Source organism: Spodoptera frugiperda, chromosome 7 (assembly GCF_023101765.2).
Source record: "Spodoptera frugiperda isolate SF20-4 chromosome 7, AGI-APGP_CSIRO_Sfru_2.0, whole genome shotgun sequence".
NCBI lineage: Eukaryota > Metazoa > Arthropoda > Insecta > Lepidoptera > Noctuidae > Spodoptera > Spodoptera frugiperda.
Genome location: NC_064218.1, coordinates 5721556 through 5749503, shown reverse-complemented (window position 1 = coordinate 5749503; position 27948 = coordinate 5721556). Strand labels below are relative to the sequence as shown.

The window sequence follows — 27948 nt, the reverse complement described above, 5'->3', positions numbered from 1 at the left end:
TTCAAAGACAAGTCGCCCACCCACTGCCATGTATAGGCAAAGGCAACGGGCCTTGCGCAACCCACGTCTGGCGCGGGCATTAATGCCTTTACTTGATCAGACTTGGCCATCGATAATTCGGTAATACTTTTTATACATTTTAGCACAATTAAAGAAACAAATAATATAAAATTGTTGTGAAAGACTTGTTTGATTGAGTCGTAAATGTGGCCGTTGAGCATTGAGAATGAGGGTTCGATCGACTTCGATCCAGTCGAATATATTTTCTTAATTTTAATTTTTTTTTAGGGGCTTTTTACTAGCACTCTATTGTTTTTGGTAACCTCATCGGTATTTGTTATCTATGGTAGGAGATTTGGAATTTTGGACAGTGGAGGTGATGGAGGTGTACGACTCTACGTAATGGAGAATAAATGTTTATTTAAATAACTTATTCTTATTAATAATGTTTATTTAAGTAGCTATGATATTCCTGTTCCCGTCCCGTCAGTCTTTTTCAATCAGCATCTTTTTTGAGTGGTCTCGACTGTCTCGAGCCACTGGCGCTTCCAAGAACCGGCGCGGAGGGATGATGATACTCACAGCTGAAATAAAAGGTGATTCATACATGTCCTTATTTATGCTCTTGACCAAATATCGTTCTCGAATATTCCCAGATTTTGCGTCTGAATTTCAGTGACTTTCTTGAAGGTTATTATTCAAAATATCAAAATAGTTTGTGTACAGGTTTACCTAATAGAATCATTAGTCCCAATAGTTTTAAGAATTCATGACATGCCTTTAAGTCGATAAGTTTTTCCTTATAAGAGCATGTTTATTCAAATGGCACCTAGGTATCAGAGAGTGACCTACACAGCGTTAATCAGCTTCAAAACAAATTACAATAAAACCTTAGTAGGCAAGTACTAGGTATATGCATATCTGTTTACATAAGAATAATAAATGATTCACTTGAACTCGACCCATATACTTTTTCCTCTTATTAACTGTGACTGGACCATCGAGGTCTTGCGAGATTTTTAGTGAACTGTTCATAAGTTAAAATAAAACTACAGTCATAAATAAAAACAAATAATATATGTAAGTACCTAGGTTATCAAGGTTTTCTCAAACGGGTGGGTAGAAATATTATATCTATACCTAACTAAACTCTTTTCTAATTGCACCAAAAAAGGCCGTGTCATTAGGTATATTGGGAGAGAGAAATATCTGTGGCACAATAATTGGGTAGTTTCTTAGGTCAAAAATAAATGATTTTGATTTTTCAATATAATAAAATATCCCAAAATAATCTTACTTTCATTCATTAATTTGACGCTATACTTATTTATTAAATTTTTCTATCTAATTTTAGAGAAGAAAGTATGTTATTTGACGCACAAAATTATGACGTCATAAGTTACGTTCTCCTACAAAATTCATAGAAACGTAACGTTTTTGACATTTCGATAAAAGTATTGAATTTGACTAGTAGGAAACTACCGTATTCTAGTTTCCAACCTCTATAAAATTCACAGTCTTCCAAAACAAAAGCTAATCGGTTTCTATCACAATCTATAAATACAACCACCTACATACCTACTAGGGATTGCAATCCGGTATGATTTTCAATCCGGCCGGAATTCACCGGATTGATGCTAATCCGGCCGGATCCGTCCGGATCCGGCCGGATTTTAAAGTTACTTAGGGCCTAGTATTTAGTGGTTTATAGTTTTGATAATAATGTATAAAAAGAAAATAAAATACGTATTTATGGAAAATAAAATCACTTTTAATTATATTTTTTGGTATTTATTGTAATTTTTGGTACTATTTGTACTAAATCAAATTATGAAACTATTTTTAATAATAAAGTAATCAGTCTGACTCTCACTTATTGCTGTACCTATTTATGTAAGTATCTGAAAGTACTTAAGTAATAATAATACTATTAAACTCTTATTAATAATCTACACAGTTATATAACAAAACAAGAAGCATTTATTTTCTACAATGCAAAATTCAAATTAAAATTATTTCTGTGCCTGAAAAAACGATCTAAGAAAACAAATAGTGTTTATAGTACTGTCTCCTAGTCTGCTTCTGATGGCACAAATATAACCTGCGGCAGAAAAGGCCCTTTCTGCCTCAACACTGATTGGCCTAATCGCCATCAAGTAACTGTAGATCAGCGAAATGTGTTTTCCATTTTACTCCTTCTACTTCATACGCAGTCATTCTTTTTTAAGTATTTTCTCATAATCTGTTTCTGTTTTAGCATTAACTTTCCCTCTATACCCTAGATACATAAACATTTCCGTTCTGAATTTAACAAAAAAAAGCAGTAAATATTCTGACTGAACAAGTAATAAGTTAATAATACACGACTACACAATCGCATTGTGAACTTATATTGAGCTCAGAATTTTATTTCGGTTAGGTATTGAAATCGTGTATTTTTGCTTTACATCCGCCACCGGATCCGGCGCCGACTCACCGGATCCGGTAGGTCCAAAGACACGCCGGATCCGCCGGATTACCGGATCCGCCGGACCGGATTGCAAACCCTAATACCTACATAGGTATTACTCGTTTGCATACACATTTCATTGTTCATTTCACAAAATATCGAATTTCTTTCAAGTGTATCTGTGTATAGCTAGTACATGTTCAATGTTTGCTAAAAAATCCAGGTCATTCGAATGCAGTGGGCTCCGATCGAAGCGCATTGCATCGCTTGCTGGGCCGACTACCGAATCTGGAAGTTGCACTGCACCAAAATATTATGCAAATATCTGTGTCACATAACCAGCCCGTGCCTACCCTGAGATCAGTTCACTTGTATCATTTAACATAGAACTGTGTGGGCAGCTTAGCCTTATGAAGTTATTCTTTAACGAAGGCGTACAATATTTTTATGAATGAAAACATGTATGAAAAAATAATCAATGATTGTTCGACAGATAAAGTTTTTTGTCAAACCTTTTCGTCACTTGCTTCAATGCATTTTCTTTACGAAATTCGAGTTTTAATTTCGTGTGGAAATAATATACTTAATAGTTCAAAATGCAGAAAATTACTTAAGTATATGTAAACTAAAGTCAACTAACGTTATTAGTCAACATAGGACCTACAGAAAGGATAGCTATAGTTCTTAAGTCTCCACTAAGTTACAGCCAAAGTTACATAGGTTAAATATTTCTTGTACGACATCAAACAAAATGTGACCCTGTGCCACTAATGGCTATGATTTTCATGAATAAAGAGAAATGTATAAAACTAGGTCATTTTCACGTAAGTTACCCACTTCGCGCTCGCTTTTCATAGGATTACCGTCGGTACGCGCCTGAAGCCATGTAAGTCTAGTGTATTCAGAGATTCCACAATCACGAGTCTCTCTACAAGTACGGAACTAGCAGGGAACATGACATGTGTTGTTGAAAATATAATAATTGTATTAGTGTCTTGATGAATACTTAGTGCGCAAGTCTCTACTGAAGGAATATTCAATATTTTTTATTCATTGAGGAGTGGTGCTTATGTTGTGTTGTGGTTGATATTTAAAACATCAGTGGCTAGCTAGCTACTTGGAACTTATCGATCTGTGGGATTTGTTCGGCGACACAGTCAGATCAAGGTGAATTGATATTATTGTCGATCGTTTAATTATTGTGTAGCGCACTATTGGTGACTAAGGTTCGTGATTAAGTAAGCAGTGAGTTTAGCAGCTTTTACGCCATTTTTGGTATGAGTCCAACAGTGAGATGTAAGCGCTTACGTGTCGGAGAACTCTGGTGGGCGCGATGCGCGGCGTCAAGGTGTGAGGGGCGCACGCGCAGAGTACCACAATCCGCGAGTCAGTTGCGAGGAGCGCGCGCGCACTCAGCGACACACGACACGAACGACTCTCGCGACCAATATTTACTTTGTACATGGCAAATGTTTGACGATATTTATATTATGTGATTAGTTTTTATTTAAAAAATATTTTAACGTGGTAATTTAAGAATCTCCTGTACAATTAATTTAAAAGTTTGCATGTTAATAAGTTACGTTGTGGGACCAAAATGACGATAAAAAATAAAAAGACTAAACAATCAAAGACGTCAGAAGTGACCTCTTCTGGTAGTGCATCGACTAGTGTTCAGAAGACAAGTTCGACTACTTCGGTGCAAAGCAGTAGTAGTAACACGGTGCAGAAGGTCAGCTCGTCGGGTAAGAAGGTCCGGTACATTGAAGTTAAGGTCGAGGAGGATGACCCGCTTATGATAACTGATATTTCGGACCACACTTCAATAGCCGGCTCCACTATATCGGAGCATTACAATAGCCACCCGCACTACATTATTACGGAAGCTCCTTCCATTAGTGACCTTTCTCAGACGCGCGCGCTGGAGCATAATGTGAGTGACATGGCGCAGTCAACATCGGGAGAATATGTCTCTAGTTCGGTCCTCCAGGAGTCTTCTTCATCCCATCAGAATTCTAAAACTGAAACATTCCAGACTTCATCAACTTCTGTTCAGCAATCAGGCTCTAGTCACAGCCAATCTTTTGACAGAACGACTGATTCCTCAGCTCCGAATCAAACTCTTAATACAGGCTTCATCGATAACTCTTCGTCTAATGTTCACAACTCTAACACGTATGTGAAACGATCTCAAAATGCAAACGCCTCAAATTCGTTTCTCCAATCGGAGCGTCAGAATTTAATTAATCAAACAAAATCGAATACTAACGATCAAAGAAACACAAAACAAAACGAGAGAGTGACCTACCGCAACTCTCCAGAGCCCTCTCAAAGGACCCAAACGGTTCGATCTGACTCATCTAACTTCTACGGAGGTGAAGGCAGCTTGGATAAGAGAGGTAATACTAAAGAATATACTAGTACTTCGCAGACAAGTGAAACTAAGAGCAGCAATGTCACAAAATCCTCATCATCCTCGTACGTAGTCGAGATTGTCGACGGCAAGGAACGTATCGTAGACAGTTCTAAGAGGGAGTGGGGAGATGCACAAGAACACTCATCTAAGGAGGATTATGCGAGCATAAGTGGAACTGGCATGAAGCCCCAGTCCGCTCACAGCGTCCAAAATTATGACATGAAAGCCAATTATGACACAGGAAAGGATGGAAAGAGACCCACTAGTGAATTGACTGTAAAACAAGACTCAAAATTCATAAAGGATGGAAATCAAATGACATCTCATTCAAGTATTACAACGGAGAAAGATAATGTTGCTAAGCATCAACAGTACATAACAGACCGCGAGCATTTAACTGATGATCAACAATACTTAACAAACCGTGATCAAGTAACAACTGATCAAAAGTACGTGACAAACCGCGATAACCTAACATCTGACCAGCGGCACAACACAAGTCGTCAGTATGTAACATCCGACCAGCAGCATGACATTAATCGTCAGTATTTAACATCTGACCAGCAACATAACACAAGTCGTCAGTATCTAACATCTGATCAACAATACACAACAAGTGAACAATCAACAACTGATCAACATTACACAACTCGGGAACATTTAACTTCTGATCAACAGTACACTACTCGTGAACATACAACATCTGATAAACAAACTTCATCAATAAAAGATGATCACTATCAGACAAGAAATGTTTCTAACAACACAAACCAAAATCGAAGAGATGTTGTTGACAACGTCACCACAGTCAATAAGGAAATGGTTGATGATCGCCGACGTAATATGAATCAGACAGATTCATCCAACTTTTATGGATATGACACTACTATTCAAAATGAGCTAAGGAAAGTGGGTAATATATTACAAGTGCCGAATACTGAAAACATAAACTTTTCAACGAAAATCATGAAAAGTAATACAAGTAGTGCTCAACAAGCATCGACGTCTTCTTACGTTGTTGAAATTGTTGACGGAAAAGAACGTATCGTGGACACTTCTCATAGAGAGTGGGGTGATAACAAAGAACATTCCACCTACGAGAAGAGTCATAATGTCAGTGGTACGGGAATAAAACCGGAACACGAGTATACACGACATGTACTGGATAAAGAATCTCACTATGACACTGGTAAAGATGGAGTTCCTAAAAGTTCTCTGCAAGTATCAGAGGAGTCATCTTTATATAAGAATGGAAAAGAAATTGCTTCTACTAGCAACCGCTATGGAGGTGATTTCACCAAGAAGAAGGCAATAACAGAATATGTCACTGATAGAGACGATGTGCATGACACCCGCGTTCGTGATACGACTGATCAGACAACGACATATAAAACTACAACTACTGACACTCAGTCAGTAAGAGACATAAAAGATGTGAAAGACACTACTGATTTCGTGACCACAGAGAAAGAAAACCTGACGAAAGAGTCCACATCCAAAACTACTTCTCAAACTAAAGATACTTTGACCACATATGAAAGGAGCACCGGGACATGGAATGGAAAATTTGTTTATGAAACAGACGACGACAGGCCTAAGAGACCTAAGGAGATGTCACCATTCGGCAGGCCTGAACAACCAAGACATCACTTAAAGCGACAGGACACAGAAGAAAATATCATTTTATCATCTAGAGATATTAAAGATTTTACATCCATCAGTGATTTGAGAAAAATCATTGAGAGTTCTAAGTTCAACAAAGATGTACGAGTGAGCAACAAAAACATAGTTATTAACAGAAACATTGACGACCGTATCCTTAAAGAAATTATAGATACGGTGAAAAAGTATCCTTTTAAGAGGATTGAGAAAGTCACATTTGGAACTAAGATTAATGAAGATGTGAAGGACCTATACGAAGGACTTGATACAGAAGAAACTACTGTCGTAAGTACCACTACCGGCGAAACGACTAGAAAGGCATTTGAAGTGGAAAAGAACAGGAGTCAAATTGAAGTCACTCGTTACATCACTGAAAATGGCATTACGAGAAAAATAACAACTTACGAAGATGCTAAGGAAGACGACAAGATCAGGACGGACGTCTACGTCGACAAGAGCGCGTTAGACTTCAAAAACTTGGTAAGCATTTTACAATATGTAGATACTAGATACCTACTCTATTTTGAAAAGTGTGTTTTCATTCGTAATCTCTATTGACATCAAACTAAACTTGGCATACTTAGATAACGAGACATTTTGTACACCAAAGTATCAATCACAGTAATGCACTGATTAAGTGATATTCTAATTGTTTTATCAGTTTGGAGAAAGTAATTGATAAAATATATGACAGTACAAGAAATCTGAAGTACATAAGATATTAACACATTAAATTAATTTCAGCGCGATGTCCAAACGACCGAAGACGTTATTCGAGAATACGACGTGGTGGACCGTGCCATCACGGACACTACGAGGAAGGATACTGTCAGCACCGTCTACGATGAGACCATCATCGACGACAGGAGAACAATGCGAGACGACAGGACTACAGTTGAGGAGACCGTCATCATCGACGAGACCAGGCCCAAGGGCCCCGGTCCCAAGAAACCAGAGAAGATTGTCACTAAGGAACAGTGCATCTGTGAAATCTGCACCTGTGGGTGAGTGATCTGTGCCTTTTACTATCTAATTTCTATTTTTATAATGACACCTTTTGACACGACAACGTTTTGCATTTGTGTAGGATTCCGCGCATCATAAACAACTAGGTCACATGCTGATTGTCCCTAACTGCTCACTATCCTTTCGCACAAATACGTACGTGGCTGTATACCTATACCTGTACCTGTATTGCTGGCAATTGTCATTCTGACTGCAGTTAAATTGATGAGTGCGCATCGCCATTAGCGTGGTTTGCAAGAACGTTGAACGATTCATGGCGTCATTTCGTTGTAGTCAGGTGTTTTATTTTAAAACGTTAAGAGATATCTTATTTAAAACTTTATTATAACTTGTATACAAAATAAACACAAAGCTAAGATTAGTTACTGATGACGCAGCTTAATTACAAAAATAATTGGGTTATTAAAATGATTCGGTTTTAGTGGGTATCAATCAAGAATATTTAATGCACTGCTCTGCGTTTTGCAAAAATATTGTTTGATCATACATTCTCTTGTCCTTTAATTCATGATGTTATTGCACAAAAGAACATTTCGTCAGGTGTGCCACTGATATTGAGATAAATTTTGTAGGTTTTACACTGATAAAGCATGACAATATGGGTCATATAACGCATAACGCTACGCAACGAGCATTGTTTCATTATAAACTGTTTAGTTATGAGTGACAGCGAATTGTTTAGGAAATATTTGCGCATAAAACTAAGCGATTTTAGTGAAAACAGAAAGTAGTAGTAAGTGTATTAAAGTTGATGTTTCGTTGAATCGATTGATTTGAGTAGAATGATAAATAGAATAGACAATTTGACGTCACATTACGTCGTTTGTTACCAAAGAGTTGACGTAACGATGTATTTTGGTAATAATTTCTTTGTAATAGCGTCTATAGCTACACTCGTAGCTATGTTTATCACTTTTTATATTAAGGTAGAGTGAGTGAGCACGACGTTGACCGTGAAATTCATCCGAGTAACCGCTCGCGACGTTGTCGTAACTCGTTTGTTTTTTTTTACAAAGAAATTCAAAGAATATGGTCAGCAGATCATGCAACGATGATTCAATTTTATTAACGTCTTTTACGTCAGTTATTTTTCAACGTCATACTTGAAATATTTCTGTGATTTATGCTTTTTTTTTATGAGAAGCATACGTTTTGTTTCACGCCACGACTTTTGAAGATACAACGAAACTACTAGTTTGGTGAATCTTATTACAATGTACAATGTGCGGTCGTGGCCGGGCAAACGTACTGTTACGGTCTCCGACATTGTGCGTTACGGTGATCTGTGACACGACACAGTCTGCCTAATGAAGTGTTACGCAACCACTTGTAACTTTACTAACCGAATGTCTTGTTGCTGTCGTAATGTCTAAATAATATCACTTTGCCCTTCTACCTACAGCTGATATTAGACGATTATAGATTGTTACTACTGAAGATAATAAATAATCTACTAGATAGGTTGGCTATTGGTAAATATAGGCAAGTGTACAAACCATGATTGCTGCTTTAAGTAAATTATTTAATTGAATTTAGCGTGGACATTGACTCGGTGACTTGTAAATAGGAATGAAGAATTAAATTAAGATTATTCATTGTTCAACTAGACATCTGTTTGACCCTAACACATGGCGAGTTCAGTTTACAATTTGGAAGTATTTTCCCAATGTTTGAAATTGATTGACGATTGTCTAAAGAACGTACTCACTCTCGTCTGGCAGAGTGCCTAGTCGAAGTAAATATTTTTGTTATCGTGTGTGTCTGTGTATCTACAATGTCACGGCTATGCGTCCACGGCCATGTGACTTTACCCGATGAACTCTGTCAAATCAAATTATTTCTCAACTTGGTGAGAAGTTAGTTATAAGTATAAATAAGTATGGTAATATGTGAGTCACGCCGCCACCTCTATCGGTTTAGCAACAGCCTTTTATTGCTTGCTTCACTCGCGTGGGCCGTATATCGAATAATACAATTAGTATCGCCCCCGATCTGAAATATGTTTACTTATAACTTGTATACGACTACTTACCTTCATCCTATGTAGGTAGGACATTAGTTCTACCGTCTACGTAAGCCTCTCCCAGACATGTCATTAGGAAACTAATGCATTCTTATAGCTTCGTTTATCTTTAATTTTGTGTCTCACTCAGACTGTTATTAAGATAAAATTCCATTACCTACCGTATGCTGAGATTAATCTCTCTGTTTGTTACCAAGTTGTTTTTGTTTTACAGTTGACATTATACTTTATCATTATTAGAGCCGAATGTGGCGCTGTAAACGTGCAATGATAATGATTACTGCCAATTAGTTTTAATTGTGCGCCCCAAATAGCTCTTACATTCTGAAAATTTATTTTTATCGGAATAACACTTTACACTCTTGTTTGAGCCGCAAATTAATAAAAATTTAAAAAGATTAAGGTAATAACAACAACTGTTTAGAATAAAATAAATGATTAGTTATCAGTTCCGTATTTATCGCTATCAACTTGATTGATAGCGTTACATAACGTAGGTACATTACCTGTGGTTGCGTTGAATAAACCCTTATTACATAGATACGCTAACGTGCACAGATAATGTAGAAGGTTATAAGAAGCATAAATAACTGGCTGGTGATTTATTGACATTACGTCAGGCGGGAAACAAGCGATTGTTTGGAGACAAAAAGTACGTACAACATAGTAGCACTGTGTCCTATGTAGGCGGTACGTAGGAACAGAGATGGTACAGGTAGACATCATGATTGTTCTTATGACTGATCTTATAATCGTCTAAGACACAAGTGTATTGTGTTGGTAGGTCGAAATTACTCGACCGGATCACTAGTTCCTCGGTTGACGGTTTACGCTGATGATAATAATACGGCCATGTTAACATTCTCACATCTGATCAAACAATGACTTTAATACAATAGCTTTTACAGCAGTTCGATACTTTTGAGGTCTCCTTTGTTTAGAGAATGTGTGTTAGCGACAGGTGTGGAATTCCTTAGAAATTGATCAAATCAAGTATCGGGTAGCTGCTTTATATTTATTGAACGTTATGAAATTCATTCATTAGAATTGGTTGGATCGTACTGTGTATGGAATACAAACAAGGTATAAGTACGTACACATTACACAACTACAAAGATACTTCTGTAGATACCTCTATGGTCAAAGAAGGTTCGTTCCTGTTTTTCGTGTAGTTGCGAACAGTAGTTACTTTTCGAGGGACATAAATACTATTGACTTGATTTTTTACATTTGGTAGAGCACCATCAAATGTCAGTCTAACCTTCATTACTGACTTACAAATATGTGTGTAAATGTAGACTAGAGACCTAATTTAAACCATAATGGGCAGCAATAAATTAAAGTTTTGAAATAGTTGTACAGAATGTATCTCGTCGGCTACCCGCGATGGCGTTACATCACGCCACATCGTGTGTTCCGTTCCCAGTGACCGAGCACGAAGGACACTTTTAAAATTAAAACCAAATAAACCGCTGACATTAATGTATGTCGAACAATGTCACCGGAATATAACCTTAAAGTTGTAACAGTTAGGATATATTTTTGGTAAAAAGTTAATTTACTGCAAAATGTTCTTTCGGTTCCTAGTGTAACGTGTAGGAGTAGTAGTGGTACCGAACCGCGCCAGGCACCTCTATCTATCCTCGCCTATCGCATTCTGCGTATCTTACTTAAAGACTGATGATCTGGTTAATTAACTTCCATTCATTTCAATCAGACGTATAAATTAACGTTGATTGAGTCTGGCAAATCGTAAAATTAAATGGCGTCGTTTTGTTCAACCGACGCGACTACTGCTCAGTCATTGTGAATTTTGAATTGCATTATGAAGACTTTATTCAGTATTTAATTTGATATAGATATACTAACAAAGTTATATTGAGTTAATATTAGTAGTTTAAACTTACTTATAGATAGGATTTTTGAGAATTTCCCACGTTATCTAAAACTACACTAATGTAAACTCAAAATGTTGCAATATTTGCCAAATTTCGGCAAAATTGGTTTAGCAGTTTAGTGTAAATTCACGAGTAAACTGCACATACTTTCGGTCAGACTTCTTCACACAGAGAAAAAGAGAATGGTTTCACCTCCCATTATTATTAATTAATTTATCGGCATCTTGGAACTTTTTCCCAGAGGTTGTGGGCATAATTAGAGTATGTTCATTAGTGTAGCTTAATTATTTTGTACGAACACGCATTCGTGTCATAATATTATGTACATAACTTATATTAGGGAAAATAAAACTCCGTGGCGCCCGCACCTTTTTTGGCGTTACTGGAATTTATGTGCTGTAATGTGCTCTATATATGTTCCAAATCTGTTAAGCAGTTTAGTATGACCTTACAGACAACTATAAAGATAAAATATTGATAGGAAAAGATATTTAAACAATCTATTAGGTTTAGAAAGGGGACGATTGGAATGGAAAGAAATAAGCGGATAGAGACGTAAATATTAAAGTGAAGACTAAAGACAGTGTACCCATTAATTTACCTTGTACATTGTCAATTTATGTGGCCGAGTGGCTCGTGTAATTTGCAACGTTTTGTTACCATAAATCCAGTTTTTATTGGCAGTTCTCTAAAGGTAGGTTTGAAGAGATCGGAACAAGTTTTGCGATAACTCTCGTGAAAGCAACTAGTTTCTCCTTTTCTATTTTATACCAACTTTATTGACATTTCTGATTGTCAACTGTCAATGTTTAATTGATTTAATTAGTAGGTAACTAAGTATTGATATATTCAGTAGACTTTTACAATTTATTGAAGAGGTGCTATTTTTGATTTCTTTTCCGAGTATATGGAATTGTTAGTCTCAATTTTTACATATTTAATAATGGCTGATGACCATAAGGTACCAGAATAATGATGTATAGGTAATTGTATATAATCAACCACTTACGTTAAGTGGTATTAGTCCGATTCGGAAACTTTTCCATGCGTATGCAAATCTTAATACACCTAGGAACTCGACTACTACCTACGCCTGCAGTCATTGTTACGCATTCTTTGTATAATTTAATTATTTTAGATATAATGATACAATGTACTACGGAATGTTAAGTAAATTGGAATCGAAGATACGTAATCTTCTTTATTGTAGAAACATTTGGTAATACCATTCGATATAAGTAATTAGGATATCCTGCTAATCTTATAATTTTTCAAAATAAAAATATTATACTGTAACAGATAAGATTCGTGTAAGCATGTCATGTTTATCTATGTTGCAACTAATTTTTAATCTGTGGATATGATACGAAAAGTTATTTATCTAATAAGTAGATAGGTACATTGTTTTCTTCGATTTTGCCTATAGATAGCACAATAAGATATTGCATTCTCTCTCTATCAGTAAAGATTAAAGAGATTTTTAACAAATATTCAGTACCCTTAGTATGAGTTTCCTTTACGTTTAAAGTAATCCAAACGAGAGCGCGTTCGGCGCTTTGATTGGTTGGTTCATTCTCGCCGGCCAATCAGAGCATCGGACGGGCTGTCATTTTGTTTTCATTTAACGTAAAGCGAACTCGTACTAAGGGTACAGAGCTGCTCTCATTTCAATCTTATACTACCTATACTTACTACATTTGCGGGTCGGGCAAATGGTAATAAGGGGACGTATTGTTGCACGAATTTATTTTATCATGTTTTACAACAGTTTTCAATGACACCTTGAATATAAATAAGTAAATGATAACTGAAGGTAAAGCGAATTATAAACGCATTAGTGATTTATACCCACCTGCCATGGTTTTCACATTTAACCTTGACGTTACGAAGGTAAATAAAGTAGTTCCATAAAGATAATAATGCTTATAGAATTAAGGTGCAATTGTATTTTTAAAAAAATCAGAATAATATTTTAATTTATAAAATACAATAATTAGACCCATTAGCGTTTTTTTTAATTTTAAACAACACTCTATAACTTAAAAAAGAAATGTTCGTTTTACAATAAAATACACTCATTTTAAAGGAAATGTAATTGCCTTTCATACGACATACGTAATCAATTAATGAACACATACATACATACGAAATAATTAATAGATATTAGAAAATATTTATCAAGAAATGAAAAAGAAAAACAGCTAGTGGCTCCATTGCACCCAAATTGTACGTACACAGCTTCTTGAAATTGAACACCAAAATCAAACTCAAACATTGCTTGCTCAACTTACATGAAATCATCGCAGAAATTAAACTGTTGTACACAATAATATGAGTACCTAATCACAATTCATTGAAACAAGTACATAAATCAAACGAGGCGAGGTGTGATACAAACATGCAATAATGATATACGAGTATTTATATGTATATGTATAGTAAAGCATGCTATCTGAACACGTGTGTTGGGTAAAAAAACATACATTAAATTTAGCATTAAATTATTAGTGCTGACGCATTATATGCTGACGAATCTCACGATTCTTTTTGTCTGGATATTAAAGAAAATATTTCAATTTTCCTGTAAGTTTTCCGCATTTTTCCGTTACTCCTGTAGCAAGCAATTTATGGAAATGACTCTCACATCAACAGCCTATAAGTGGCCACTGAGGACCAAAGGCCTCTTCTAGCACGAAGAAGGTTTGAGCATTAATCTCCACGCTTGCCTAATGCGGGATTTCAAACGATGTTTTACCTACGGTTTGTCAGTGGTGTCTAAATAATCTTATAATGAAATTAAATAAAGGAAATGTCTCTAATTAAGGCACACCATATACATATACAGCTCATGACTAGCAGTTTTGTATGTATCATCATCAATCAATCATTCATCAAATAACAGAAGAGTTTTCCCCATTATTTTGATTAGTTTAACGATGACGTCATATACTGCATAGGAAGGAGATGCAATATTTGATGAATATATTTAAATGATTAAGCAGTAAAGCATTACGTAGGCCTCTATTATTAGTTGCGCCAGAGTGGCCTTCTGCTGACCTTTCTGTCTCGGATATAAGTGCATTATTCACTTGCAACAATCCGTATTGCATTTATACATAGAGCTTCTCTCATTCGATTGTTGTACTTGTGACATTTTGTTATTGAAACTAAATAGCGAGTAATCGATTAATTAATTCGTCAGTGCTCATCACTATTTATACCATGTTTACTACAAAATGAGTTATTAATTTAATGTTGTTTTAGTCATCTATTGTTCTCAGATTTATCGGTCTTACCTACATATTTACTTCACTTTATTCGGACGACGAGGAAAATACGAAATATTCGCATTTATTGCAGTTCAATTTGAAGCTAAACTCGTGACTAGAACACGGAATGACTTAGTCTACTGTCTAACATTTCAATTAGATACTGAGTGTCTGTTGGTCGATGATCTATCTTCGTCTGCAATACAAAGAACCGATCGTTCGTCCCAGATCGGTTGCGTCATCTCACCTGTCCTTGCACGCGTGCACGGCTCATGTCAGTCCAAGAGATAAACCCCGACAATGTGATTTCACATACCGCGTTAATTAATCTGAGTACTGATAGTGTAATGACACGGCTTTTGAGCTGTAAAATAATTGCATCTGGTGGCAGAGAAAGAGATAGAAGAGTCTGGCTATTTTCTTGTTTAGTTACTTGCTTCAATGATAAATATAATATTTTTTTAAGTAAATAGATCCTAGAAGTTTGTTGATTTGCTCTGCTTTATAGTTTTGCTTCAATTGATTTCCTTCTTATTCTAAACTCTTTCCAATAGTGTAGTCTGGCTGGACTGAAGCCATTCTTCTGTGGACCCAATAGGATGCTAAAAGTGCATTAACCTGCATGGTTAAACAACTTCGAAATACGAATGATTAACAGTTTTGAATGAATTTTGCAATTTCATGGAATGCACAAAGTATTTAAAATGAAGAATTTGCTCAATAATAATTATGTCCTGCAAAACATAAGTTAATAACATGACTATTGAGTATAGTCGTATAGTCAGCTGTTTCCTAGAAACGGCTCAGCATACTAATACACAGCTATTTTTAGCAATGTTGACAATAAGAGAAAAATGTTGCTACTCACTGTTCCTTGAATACGTGTCTATTTATTTAAATAAATATAAATCATTTCAAATAAAGACGCGCTTCTTTGAATTTGATAGTGTATACAGATCACAATTTTATACAGCTGTATTATTGCCTGTCAGTATCTGATCTGATCTGATTATAAGTTTGAAATCGCTAACCCGCATTGAGCAAGCGTGGTGATTAATGCTCAAACCTTCTCCGTATGAGAAGAGGCCTTTGGTCAGCAGTAGCCACTTATAGGCTGTTGTTGATTCTGTGTTAGAATTTCGTATTTCAAAATATCTCACAGATGAAAAGCACCAGACTATACCTATCTAACTAGCAAAATGTATAATATAGAACACCTCTACCAACCCCTTTTCTATACATATAACATAGGTACTATAGATACAATATAAAATTTCATGCTAATTTCAAAACAAAATATTTAAACGGATAATTTGTTTAGCTACTGATATAACCTTGGTACAATACGTCCGTGTTTATTGATTTCAGTTGGCTCACTTTTGAATAATGAAACTGTAGGTGGTAAGACAACGGACATGACAGCGGTAGCGTGTTAAATAGGTCGTTTGATTCTGTGTTATATTGCCGTGTTCAGCAATAGTTATATTACCTACCTACACGGTGTAATAGTCCTGTGGAGCCATTAGCTATGATTTACTTACCCAACTAATATATTTTGTAAATTATCGTTCGTGGCTGGTGATGTGATGACGAATATTTATTTTACCTATGTTGACGCTATATAGGAAATACCTACTTGTATAGTGATGATGACGATGACACACGTGTATAAGTAAATAGATTAGGCACCTATATACATATGTATTTTATTAAACACTTACTTTAACTTGCTGATCATCAAGTACCTGACGTGTTCAAACATACATCAAATTCCGTCTAACGAATAAATGCATATGCGTCATAGCTTAGGTAAAACAAACTTAAAAAAGGAAAGAAGAAAATCCACAGAAATGTCGTGAAAATAGCTTTACCCCAATCAGTACATATAGTCGAAATATCTAAGGAAGGAAATATCAATTTAAATAGAACACAAACAAGATTCTACGAACCAGTCTTCTCTAGAGACATTCATTATAGGTACCTAGACTAGATCATTTGTGTAATGAGACTTAATGTTTATTAAAGGAAGCTAGTATAGGAGTATAGTAACTTCAATTAAACCGATTAATTGCCGCAAATAAATTACACGGATTTAATTAGCAGTGTCAACGATTTACTGCTCCGCTGGTTGACAGTCATGGTTAGTCTGTGAAAGCGGACGGCGACCGTCGAAGAACAGCCTTAGTCTGCTATTACAATTGTGTCAGAATGGTCGATCATTGAGCAGTGCGAGAGGGACGGAGCTATGTAGGTTGTATAGCTCCATCCCTCTTGCACTGCTCAGTGATCGACCATTCTGACACAATTGTAATAGCAGACTAAGGCCCCAGTTTGTCCGTAGCCCGTAGATCGTAGATTCGGCGTGCGCCGGCGCAGCGTACTCGAGTGTGACACGTGAGGCTTACGTGCGCGACCACCGTGACTGAGAGAGTTTTGTTATGGCTTGCAACACTCTGTTGTTGACTATTGTGGAGCAGAAAGGGCAATTTATGGTCGCTACTGTATCGTGCCTCTGTGCCGGTGTTTATACGGCAACATGTTTGCAACTGGGTCCACAGTACACTGCTTCAACAGTTAACGCTGCAACGACGAATTTTTTGACACTTTAATGTATGCAGTGTATCCAAATTAATGTGCTTAACAGGAAAATAACATTAGATTTCAATGTTTTCTTGTGAGTTAAGTAAACAAAGTTAATTTGTCCTTAACATTAACCTTGAAATAATCATGTAAAGTACTTTACTATAATTAAACATTATACAATTAATATTCATATTTATATACTGCAGTTACATATGTATGGAATAAGGAAAATGATTAGAATACGTCCTGTGAAGTGACCTCAGTTTCCGGTAGCCTTTACGTAGAATGCAGTGGGTTGCATAGATTACTCATAAATTGTAAACTGTCTGTCTTGTTCTCTCTTATCTAAAAGGAGAATCGATAACGAAGCAGAAGTAGTAATGATATGGTTTTTAGTCAGAAAGAGTCTGAATTTCCTCTCGCCTCACCCAAGGCAGGAGAAGCCATTGATTGATCTCAAAGTCTGTCTTGTTCTCTCTTATCTAAAAGAAATAAATAAAGAAGAATCAAGAATGAAACAGACGTAGGAATGGGGAGATTTTTTGTCAAAGTCTGTAAGTGTGTAAAAGTCTGACACTCTCTCTTGCCTCACCCAAGGCCATTTGATGACTTCCCCTAAAAAAAGCCTGTTTCTAAACGCGTCGTTGTGTAAAATTCATTTTAAACTCATTTATATAATGGGGACAAGCATATTAAATGACACTTAATATGAAACACAAATCTAAAATCCGAGCACGTTATGTAAACTACCTCATACCTGCCATAACATTGATAAAAATCAAGGGCAACTTGCCAGATGGAAATAAAAGCAAAAGGCAACTATTTACCATCAACAAAAAAATTTATTGAAACATTTTCCGTATCAAATACAAAAGCGAACAAAAATCCAATGAAATTGTATGTGAAACATAATATCGTTTTTTTAAGGGTTTTTTATAAGAGGAATATCATCCAATGACTTCTCCCGCCTTGGGCGAGGCGAGAGAGTTTTTGTTAGGTAGTATGTACCTACAGTAGGAAGATTTTTTCCTTATTCTGGATTATTTTATAGCCATAGTGTTGATTCGTAGTCCTTTTATGTATTTGTCACGTTATTGATCACGTTTGTTCGGTCGGCTGATGTCATCTGTGGTTGGACTCACGCGGGCATCGGGCATCATCATGTAGGGTCGCGTGTAGCGTGTCTCTCATCATTTGAAACAGGAATGTACCTAATGACTAAAGAGCTTGACTTGAAGCTCGAGGTTAGGTTAGGTTTTTTTCATAATGGGGAGAAAATCATCCAATGACTTCTTTCGCCCTGGCGAGGCGAAGGCAGTGTCAGTCTCTTACTGACTAGTATCCACCCCGTTCCTACTCCTGCTTTTTGAGCCGGAGCCACGGTAAGCCCGCTAGGTAGTCCACAGCTCCGGAGGTAAGGTTTGGTTAGTTTAATTTCTAGCTTTTCCCAAAGTTGTTACGCTTGTGTGCTTTCTACTTCTGCAGTTTGGTTATAACCTAAATGTTTTTCTTTAAATTAAAATTATTTCGCATAAAATATCATAAGTTTCTATTGTCACAGGTTATGTCTCATTTATAATACCATGCAACAGGGGGTGAACCTTTACCAAACACAAGGTAAGGTTCGAACCTAGTTTCATTATGTCACCAGTCGTGCTCAATAACTCATACTAGGCCAAGGCAATATATCAGAAACCTACGATTAGTCTCCTGAAACTCAGTTTGTTTCTTAGAAGTCATTGTGGGTATGATTAATGCTTGTTTTGGTTCTACTAACTGGTGAATGAAGTAGTAACCAGTAATGCAGATGTTTTATTTGTTTACTTGTTATAGCGGTTTTAATAAATGTTTGTTAAGTATTTTTTAATCATAGGTAGGTACTGTTTGGTTTGCCCATATGGCTGCCTTTGTAAAGCCATTATAAATATTCCTTAAGACAGAGAAGCAAATAATTTAAATATGATTCATAAAAATGATAAATAGCAGCTATTACAATATTAATAACACAATAATAATTAGCGGTACATAGCTTATTACATGTATCATCGAACGTGACCCGATTGGCGCCTGCGCGATAAGTAGGCTCGTCCTTAACATTCAGGGCACGTCTAGACCACAAGATGGGTTGACAAGCAGGATAGCCATATCGGGTATCCGCACTATACACATACAATGTTCGATGAACAACGGCAAAGGAGACCACAACCCGCAGATAATTTAAAGTCAAAGTCAAAATTATTTATTTCAAATAGACCAGGACTTTTGAACGTCAAAGCAAATATAATAATATTAATAACGTCTGTCTGTTGGTCAGTCCTCTAGTGAAGCTATTTGCTCGTTCCAAAGTGTAGATTTCTATGGAGAAGAACGAGCAAGAAACTCCATAGGTTACTTGAATCAGATTCACAATATATTTTTTGGTTACATTGTTTTTAGTTAATTACATGGTAACCTGCATGGCTACATTGGTCTTTTTTGCTCAGATTCGGCGCTAACCTTCACCGTCTGGAATGAAGAACGTTTGTTATACATTCATACTTAAATTATATGCGAGCTGTACATAAAAAGTCAAAACCAGTTTCGGTTGTTTCCAAGGAATTTAAATGAGATGTATGGGTTCTTTTACCTAGCGAAATTGTTATCATTAATGTTCTAAGCATTCTGTGTTCAATTTAAACGTAGCATTTATTACATTGAAATGAATACGTATTTGTTATTTAATGTTAGAATTGTTTATTTAATTCACGAGTTTACAGCACTTATACAAAGTAACGTTTCCTTTGAATGTAGAGCTGGTATTGTTAAGTACAAATTCAGGTTTTGTATGAAAATGGGTTTGATAGATGTGTGTTGAAAGACATTAGTACCAGGAATGCACAAACTGTACGTGAGCTAGTAGTATTGTATGCAAATCCCAGGTGGGAGCTCATACTGAGGGCTAGTCGGGCCTTCGGGCCATGCCACACATGAGTGACATCCATAGAATCTAGGGTACAACTTTATAACTCTGTAAGCTGTACGTTACTGTGCATTGCAAGACAACGAAACACGACGAGTCGTTAATGCTATATTTATTACAATACTTACATAATATAGGCGTTGTTACTCGATCTTATCATACGATGTAATACTACATTTTTGTGATATTTTAACAGCTACACACATAGTGATGTCACCTTCTGATATCAATGGTCCGATTCACGGATAATACTTACTAAAAATATGTACGTTGCACTAGCTACAGTCAATTGCATTCGCCTTCAGATGGTAGTAAAGCTTAATTTGAAATTGCATAATGATCACCTGTCGTCTGGTGAGATGGTGATTGAGCGACAGACAGCATCTAGCTAACGAGAATAACAAGTAAAGTGCTCCTCCGTACATTAGGCGCCCACTCGTCACTAGATCCTCAATTGAAAAATATTCCTCGTCGCTAAATTGACCTTAGAACGTCCTACATCTCGTCTCGGTATAGGTAGGAACAGTAGGAAGCGTTGTCTTCTGACACACTGTCAATGTTTGAGTCTCTAACCAAATTTAGAGCTGCGCCGGTCAATTATATGATGCCTCCTACATTCTTATTCTCAGAAATTCAATTCAGTGTGTTTTTCAAATTATCTGCTTAATGTAATCCTGACAAATCGAAATACATTAGGTGAGCATCTTGTTGCTGCTTGCCTACGTATTGTATGTTTGTGTTGGGACGGACTGCTTTGCGTCGAGTGTTGCTTTCTTCCACTGATACATGGCATTCTCATGTATTTTATTATATCGTGAGAGTGATTTAAAAAGCCGGGTATTGTATACAAAATCGGCGCGCCAATTAGAAAGATACGTGACGTGTAAAGTGGTGCAGGCTGCGACCTCAGGCGGCTCTATTCGCGGCGATGATCTCACCGACTCGGGCCCACGTCCTCGCCTCACTCAAACTCGTTTGTTGTTTACTCGTGTCGATGTAAGAACTTAACGTTTTCGAACACAGGACGTTCAGTATCAACTGAGACGAGGTTTACGTCATGCAAACACAAAATTTTGACATTTATAGCCAGAAAAATGCCTTACATCCTTATTTAACTAGCGATTTTGTCATCCGGCGTGCACAGTTATGGTGGACCACGACCACGACTTTGCTTTTAATCTTTTTGCGAATCTGTTTTGTTGTGTTTTTGTACATCCTAATAGTTGATAACTATTATGTTGAGATGAAGTGATTTTTTGTGATGCATAGGAAGTTAGCAAGGTAACCAACTATTTAGTGGTGGATTTCAAGCGCAAAATCATTAGGCACAGGAAGCCAGACAGTCAGATTTTGAAACCAATAATAAACTATTGTAACCACAAGCGCCATTTAGACTAGTCAAGGACATAACTCGGTTTGATGTTGTGTGAATGTTCATGATCATATTTCAAAAAGAGATCATGATTGGAACACAGGCTGTGTTGCGTAATTTTGAGAATTACATTGCGTGCTAGCTTAGTGTACAGACAGGTAGGCCATATGGTCGACGACCTTGCCTAGCACAGTCGGTGACTGGCGAACTGTTCCTACACCTACACGCAAATAATTTCCGATTCTTCACACCTTTTTTAAAATACCACTATATATTTTACCCATGTTTACTTAAGAATATAATGAATAGCAGTGAGATTAGATATGTTATCTATGTACGTTTCAAAATATCAATGACCTTTTTAAAGATTTCTGTGAAGTCATAATATGAGCACTAGGTATATAACATTTAAGCGTTCGTTTCTAGATTTCATACAATAGAAGTATTATTTAGTAGTTACTTGGAACGTTGCGGTATAAATACAGCCGGTTCTCCAGAACTTTTGTTTCAGCTAACAGTTAAATAAATCAGGTTTACATCATACAATGTCGGTTCGGGAATTTATTTCTCGTCAGAATAAGTCAGATGGCCATTTATAGTGACGCTGTAAATTACACAGCTGTAGGGGAAAGTGGGGTAAACGCGAACGCGAGGTAAACCCGAACCCAATAGTTTTAATATGTTAGAAAGATATAGTCGTGTATCAATCGCCAGTAATTCAGAGATCACGCCACCACCAGCGCCAGTCAACGACACGGGAGACACGGACGCACGTACTTTGCAAGGTATGTCAATTTTAATATTTTCAATGTTTTCGATGTAAGTTTTTGATAAATTGAACTTGGTGTAGCTTTATTTCTATTGAGAATAGTTATTTAACCTTTACGTAGTGGGAAACTTACATACTAAACCATTTAAATGACAGTGACGCATTTGGTAAAAGTTTTATAACTTAAAATATTTTTTCCATTTTATTTTTGTCGACCCGGTGGTGTAAAGGCGAACGCTGCATGTCGGGTAATCTCGAACGTTCGGCATTACTCCTCTCTCCTTTTTTTGTTAGTTCCCTGTTCATAATTTTTTCCAACTAGCCATTGTCAAATAGGGTATAGTGTTTTCCAGTCTATGTTGATTTCTTTGTGGCACTAAATTATGTTGTTGGGTGATTTTGATAATGGTAAACATCAAATAAATTGTTTCAGATGCCCCGTAATTATAAAAGAAAAACTGAAACTAAATACAGTTTAGAGGATCTCAAAAAGGCTATAGTCGATGTTCAAACCACGAAACTCAACATTGGCAGAGCAGCAAATACTTGTGTTCCAAAAACTACAATTTACCTTAGTAATGTTAGTACGTGATTACCCCACTTGGTGTTCGGCTTTACCCGACATCAGTTGGGTAAAACCGAACACTAAGGGTTTTGTTTTTCGGTCATTTTGTTATATTTTATTAAAAAAAATAATTATGTTGATTATTAATAAGTTAGCTAGATAATTAAAGTTTATAATTTAATAATTAAAGAAACTCTGTGATTTGATTCCACTGTTTTATTAATATTTTCCCTTAGGTGTTCGTGTTTCCCCCACTTTCCCCTACAAGTTTGGTGTCGCGCCGGTTTTGGGTGGCTTCTTAAGGCAACTTTCCAACTCCTGCGCATTGGGGACGAGTTTTTTGACAACCACCAAAATTGTATGTTAAGAACTCAGCTTGAACCGTTTTCAACCAAATTCGTGCATACAATAGGTGCATTCAGTGTTTGTTTTGCGAAAATGTATTTGGAATATGTAAATGGGATTTACGTAAATGTATATTAGGTAGGTACTTAAATATTCGAAAAAGTGCGATCTGCTAAAAAATTATAGCTATATTCTTATCAAAAATGTAGTCAACCTAATTTCATTCCAGATTGTCGAATTTACAAGGAAAATATGATATTTGTTCACCCATCCACCTTAGAATTAATAATTTTAGTGGTAGCTATGAAAAGTACTACAGTGAATGGAATGCTAAATTATAATTATTTTTAGTATAGTGAACATACAGAGATACGTGTTCGGATCCCACGGTGGTCTGTCCACCATGACTGATTCTGGGGTAGATAATGCCATAATTTGTTTTAGCAGGTGGACTGGTCTGGTAATGAAGTAATAATAAACATTTCCAACACCTAGAACGGTGTGCTTTATTAAAGGGACATTTATTTTTTATAAGGACAATACCTAGCTAATAAGGCACGCACTGTAAAAAAAAAAGATTTTGCATTAGGAACCATGCATCGACACTAGTTTCCCAGATTATTTAGACTTACCTAACCTACTTTAAAAACAAAATTAGTCGTTCAGATACTTTTTAAACGTACCTAAAATGATTATTATTTAAGAAAAGGGTATGGCCATTAGCAGTAATATCACCTCATACTTACTTTAACGTAGTTAACTCAACATAACTGCATAGTACTGCTCTTTTATTCTTTGGAAATGTCGTAACAAGCTAATTGCAGCGTTGGAGTGTTTCAAAACAATCTCGTTAGTCAGAGCTCTGAGCTTAGGGCGAAGCTCGCCTCTAAGTGGAATTGAGCACATTCGAAACGTTGGTCGTTGAGTAACCGTCCCGATATAGCAAGACGGCACCAACCCCGTCATCTGATGCTCTCTCTGTGACTCACGATTTAACATATGTGCATGTGCACTATGCAGCTTGAATAGTAAATTACCGATGCACTGACAACTGTTTAGCTTAATAGTTCAAGCAAATGCAAACATGACTTTCTTGACTTGTAAAGTCTAAGAATAGAAATAAAATGTCTTTAAAACACTGTTCACAATGTCTGTGTAGATAATAAATATATACAAGTTAGGTAAGTACATTTAATCTATCTAATAAACTTGGGTTACTGACCCCCGTGACTTCGGATTCCAACTAAATTCTAAACGATTGTGCTCAAACGTGCGTTGATTTTTCAACCGGATTGCTTTGAGCTATTCGCAAACTTTGAAATGTTTGACAACGAAGACCTTTCGTTATGTGAATACCAATATGAAGATATTGTGTTGTTGCTGCAATATTAAATACATACAGGCTACTTTGGTACGTGCTTTGCCTGGGAGCTTTCACTTTAGATGTCAATTACTTATGCAATAACAACTGCTTAGTGTTTTGAGGTTTGAATAAGCTAACAGCTCTAGGTTTTGCAAATATTTAATTACATATGCTGTAAAGTAAGATACGAAAAATTTACGTGTACGTATTGTGTTATAAGAATAACCTAAACCTAAGTAGGTTTCAAACAACGGCATTTTTTTTTTATTGGTAAATCGTAGCTATATTTTCTGAAGAAACCGCATTAAAAATAAATAATCGTCTGTGAAAAAGTGTTGACTTGATCTGTTCGCAGAATAACCATAAATAGTATGGACAACATGTTAACTCGGGGAGTGGTGAAGTCATAAATATTTTTATGCACTTATGTCAGGGTCTGTTTCGCTTTAACCCTTCATTGCCACTGATTCACGAAATCTCATTCATTGCGGTCCGCGTAGGCCTTTTGCAGTGACCTCAATTTAAAAAGATAAATAAAACTTATTTATAAACAACAAATAGCCATTTATCATCCTTTAAAATATCCTACAACCTTCAGCATTTTGTTCAATTAAGTATAAAAAGATCGTGTTTTATGAACGGAACACTTTGCATCAAGTTGTATGACGTTATCGAGCGGCTATTTCCTGATTACTTCATAATAAATCTAGTTTCTGCCTACTTAGTTTATTTCCCTGCGGTGGGTTGGTAGGAAATGAGGAATAGCCTTCAGTTTTAGTCCCTAGCTAGTAGCTTCTGAAACAGTTTCAATAGGCAGGGCGCATATATCGCAACTATAATGTTTTAATGTAGCCTTTGTAGTTAAATAACATTTTATCTTTATAGTTAACCAAGGACCAAGAGAGATAGCTAATGGATTACGATTTATAGATACCATGGTTCCATGAAATATCAAACCAAAGTAAGAAATCCAATGAAATAAAAATGTTCTTCATATCGTAAAACCTTGGCACTCCTCCACAATAAACACTTTAACTACAAGCTGCATTTTCACGCATTCCATTAAAATTGAAACAATACGAGTGGCACTTGTATTGTGTAAATGTACGAGTTATTAGTATGACAAATTAGTTGCACTAGCCGTGGTAACTACTTACTTTAATTACAACTATTCGCGATAATCCGTTGAGGTGAAAGTGTGAACTCGGTTGATAAGAGTTGTTGAGGCGACACGGTCGGCAGCTAGCGATCGTGAAATTATTGTTAGATTACGGAGTATTTCTTAAATGAACAACAGTATTTATATCTAAAAAGAACGTTTTATTATAATAAAGATATACATAGCAAGAATGACACAGTTACAATGACAACCAAAAACAATCATGCCAGCTAGTTAAATTTTCAGGAACAAATATTAAAACTAAACTCGTTTGTGTTACTCAACACTCCCCCTAAAATTTAACTACAATAAAAAATAAATCTCCCACTGAAACTCACATATCAAACAGTGGGAAAAGAAAACAAAATCTGATCTCTTAAATAGATAAAAGATTGAGTTGGTAATGCTTTAGTCAATATGTCAGCTAATTGACTATTACTAGGAATATAATTTATCTTAATTACACCAACCTCAACCTTTTCTCTTATAAAATTAAACTTTATATCTATGTGCTTAGTTTTCTTGTGATAAACAGGATTATTGATCAGCTTGATCGCACTCTGGTTATCAACATACAACGGCACAGATATAATATTTTCACCTAGGTCTAACAATAATTGTTTTAACCACAATATCTCCTTTGCAGCCTCACATGCAGCTACAAATTCTGCTTCTGTCGTGGAGAGAGCAGTAGTCTTTTGTTTCTGGCTACACCACGTTATTGGTCCCCCATTCAAAATGAAAATGTAACCCGTAGTAGACTTACGCGTATCAATATCGCCTGCAAAATCTGAATCTGAATAGCCAGTAAGATCACTACTTCCTCCATAAGTTATACATAAGTCCTTGGTATTTATTAGGTATCTAATAACACGTTTAAGTGCATTTACATGTTGCTGACTTGGATTGTTTACATATCTGCTCAAAACATTTACAGCAAAAGATATGTCAGGCCTTGAAACAGAACTTAAAAACAATAAGGAGCCTATAGCCTCCCTGTATGGAAAATTAACAATATCTTCATCAACTTTCTTTGAAATAACAACATTTACATCTGCCGGGGTATTGACAGGATTTGAATTACTCATACAAAACTTCTCTATTATTTGTTCTATGTAATCCCTTTGACAAATATAGATACTATTATTTACTCTCTCTATTTCCATTCCCACAAAATATTTCAATTTTAGTTCCCTTATTTTAAATTCTTGTTTCAAATCTTTCATAATTATTTTAATCATTGAGGAACTGGAAGAAACTAAAAGTACATCATCAACATAAATTATTAGAATTACTTTTACCCCATTGAAAATACCTACATAAACACAACAGTCAGCCTGAGATTGCACAAAACCATACTTAACTAAAAATTCAGTGAATCTTCTATTCCAACAACGCGATGCCTGTTTCAGACCATACAATGATTTATTAAGTTTTAAGATACAATCATTTTTAAATGTAATTCCTTCTGGTACTTCTATAAAAATATCCTCATCTAAGTACCCATTCAAAAAAGCAGTTTTTACATCAAATTGTTGAATTTCTAATTTATACTTAGCTGCAATAGAAAGAACAATTCTTATAGAGTCGAATCTCGTTGTTGGAGAGAATATTTCTTGATAATCTATACCTTTAATTTGATTAAAACCTCGTGCGCATAAACGAGCTTTGAATCGTCTTACCTGATCATTTTCTCCCTTTTTAATTGCAAAAACCCACTTTGTAGTAAGTGTATGTTGACCAGACCTCTCGACTGGAGTCCAAGTATTATTTTCTTCATGCGCAAGCAATTCTTCATCAATAGCTTTCAACCAGTCATTTCTTTGTGGACTCTTCATTGCTTCAGCATATGTCTGAGGCAGTGACAGTTCAGCAAGATTTGCTTCAAATCTTCTATTAATTCTAGGTCTCAAATTTATATTCCTTGCAATTAATTCATCATCTAATTCTTGAGACGGTTCATATGTAGGGTCACTACTACTACTACAACTCAACATGCTATTGTCATTCTCTGATGATGATATTTCTAAATTAGTATTCTCTAGATTGTTTTCTTGCATTTGATTTTCTTGTTCTAATGTCTTCTCTTC

The 27948-nt window shown here is 36.0% G+C and overlaps 1 protein-coding gene across 50 annotated transcripts in view; it reads left to right on the top strand.

The window, feature by feature from the left end:
- The first annotated feature begins 3833 nt into the window (after nucleotides 1–3833).
- Nucleotides 3834–27948, top strand: part of LOC118265809 (titin) — a 40626-nt gene continuing 16511 nt past the window's right edge. For all 50 annotated transcript variants that reach the window (XM_050694941.1, XM_050694986.1, XM_050694957.1 and 47 more), the window contains exons 1-2: nucleotides 3834–7007; nucleotides 7272–7531. In XM_050694941.1, the coding sequence (XP_050550898.1) occupies nucleotides 4047–7007; nucleotides 7272–7531 (3221 nt within the window). In that variant the 5' untranslated portion in view covers nucleotides 3834–4046. The remainder of the gene's footprint in view (nucleotides 7008–7271; nucleotides 7532–27948) is intronic.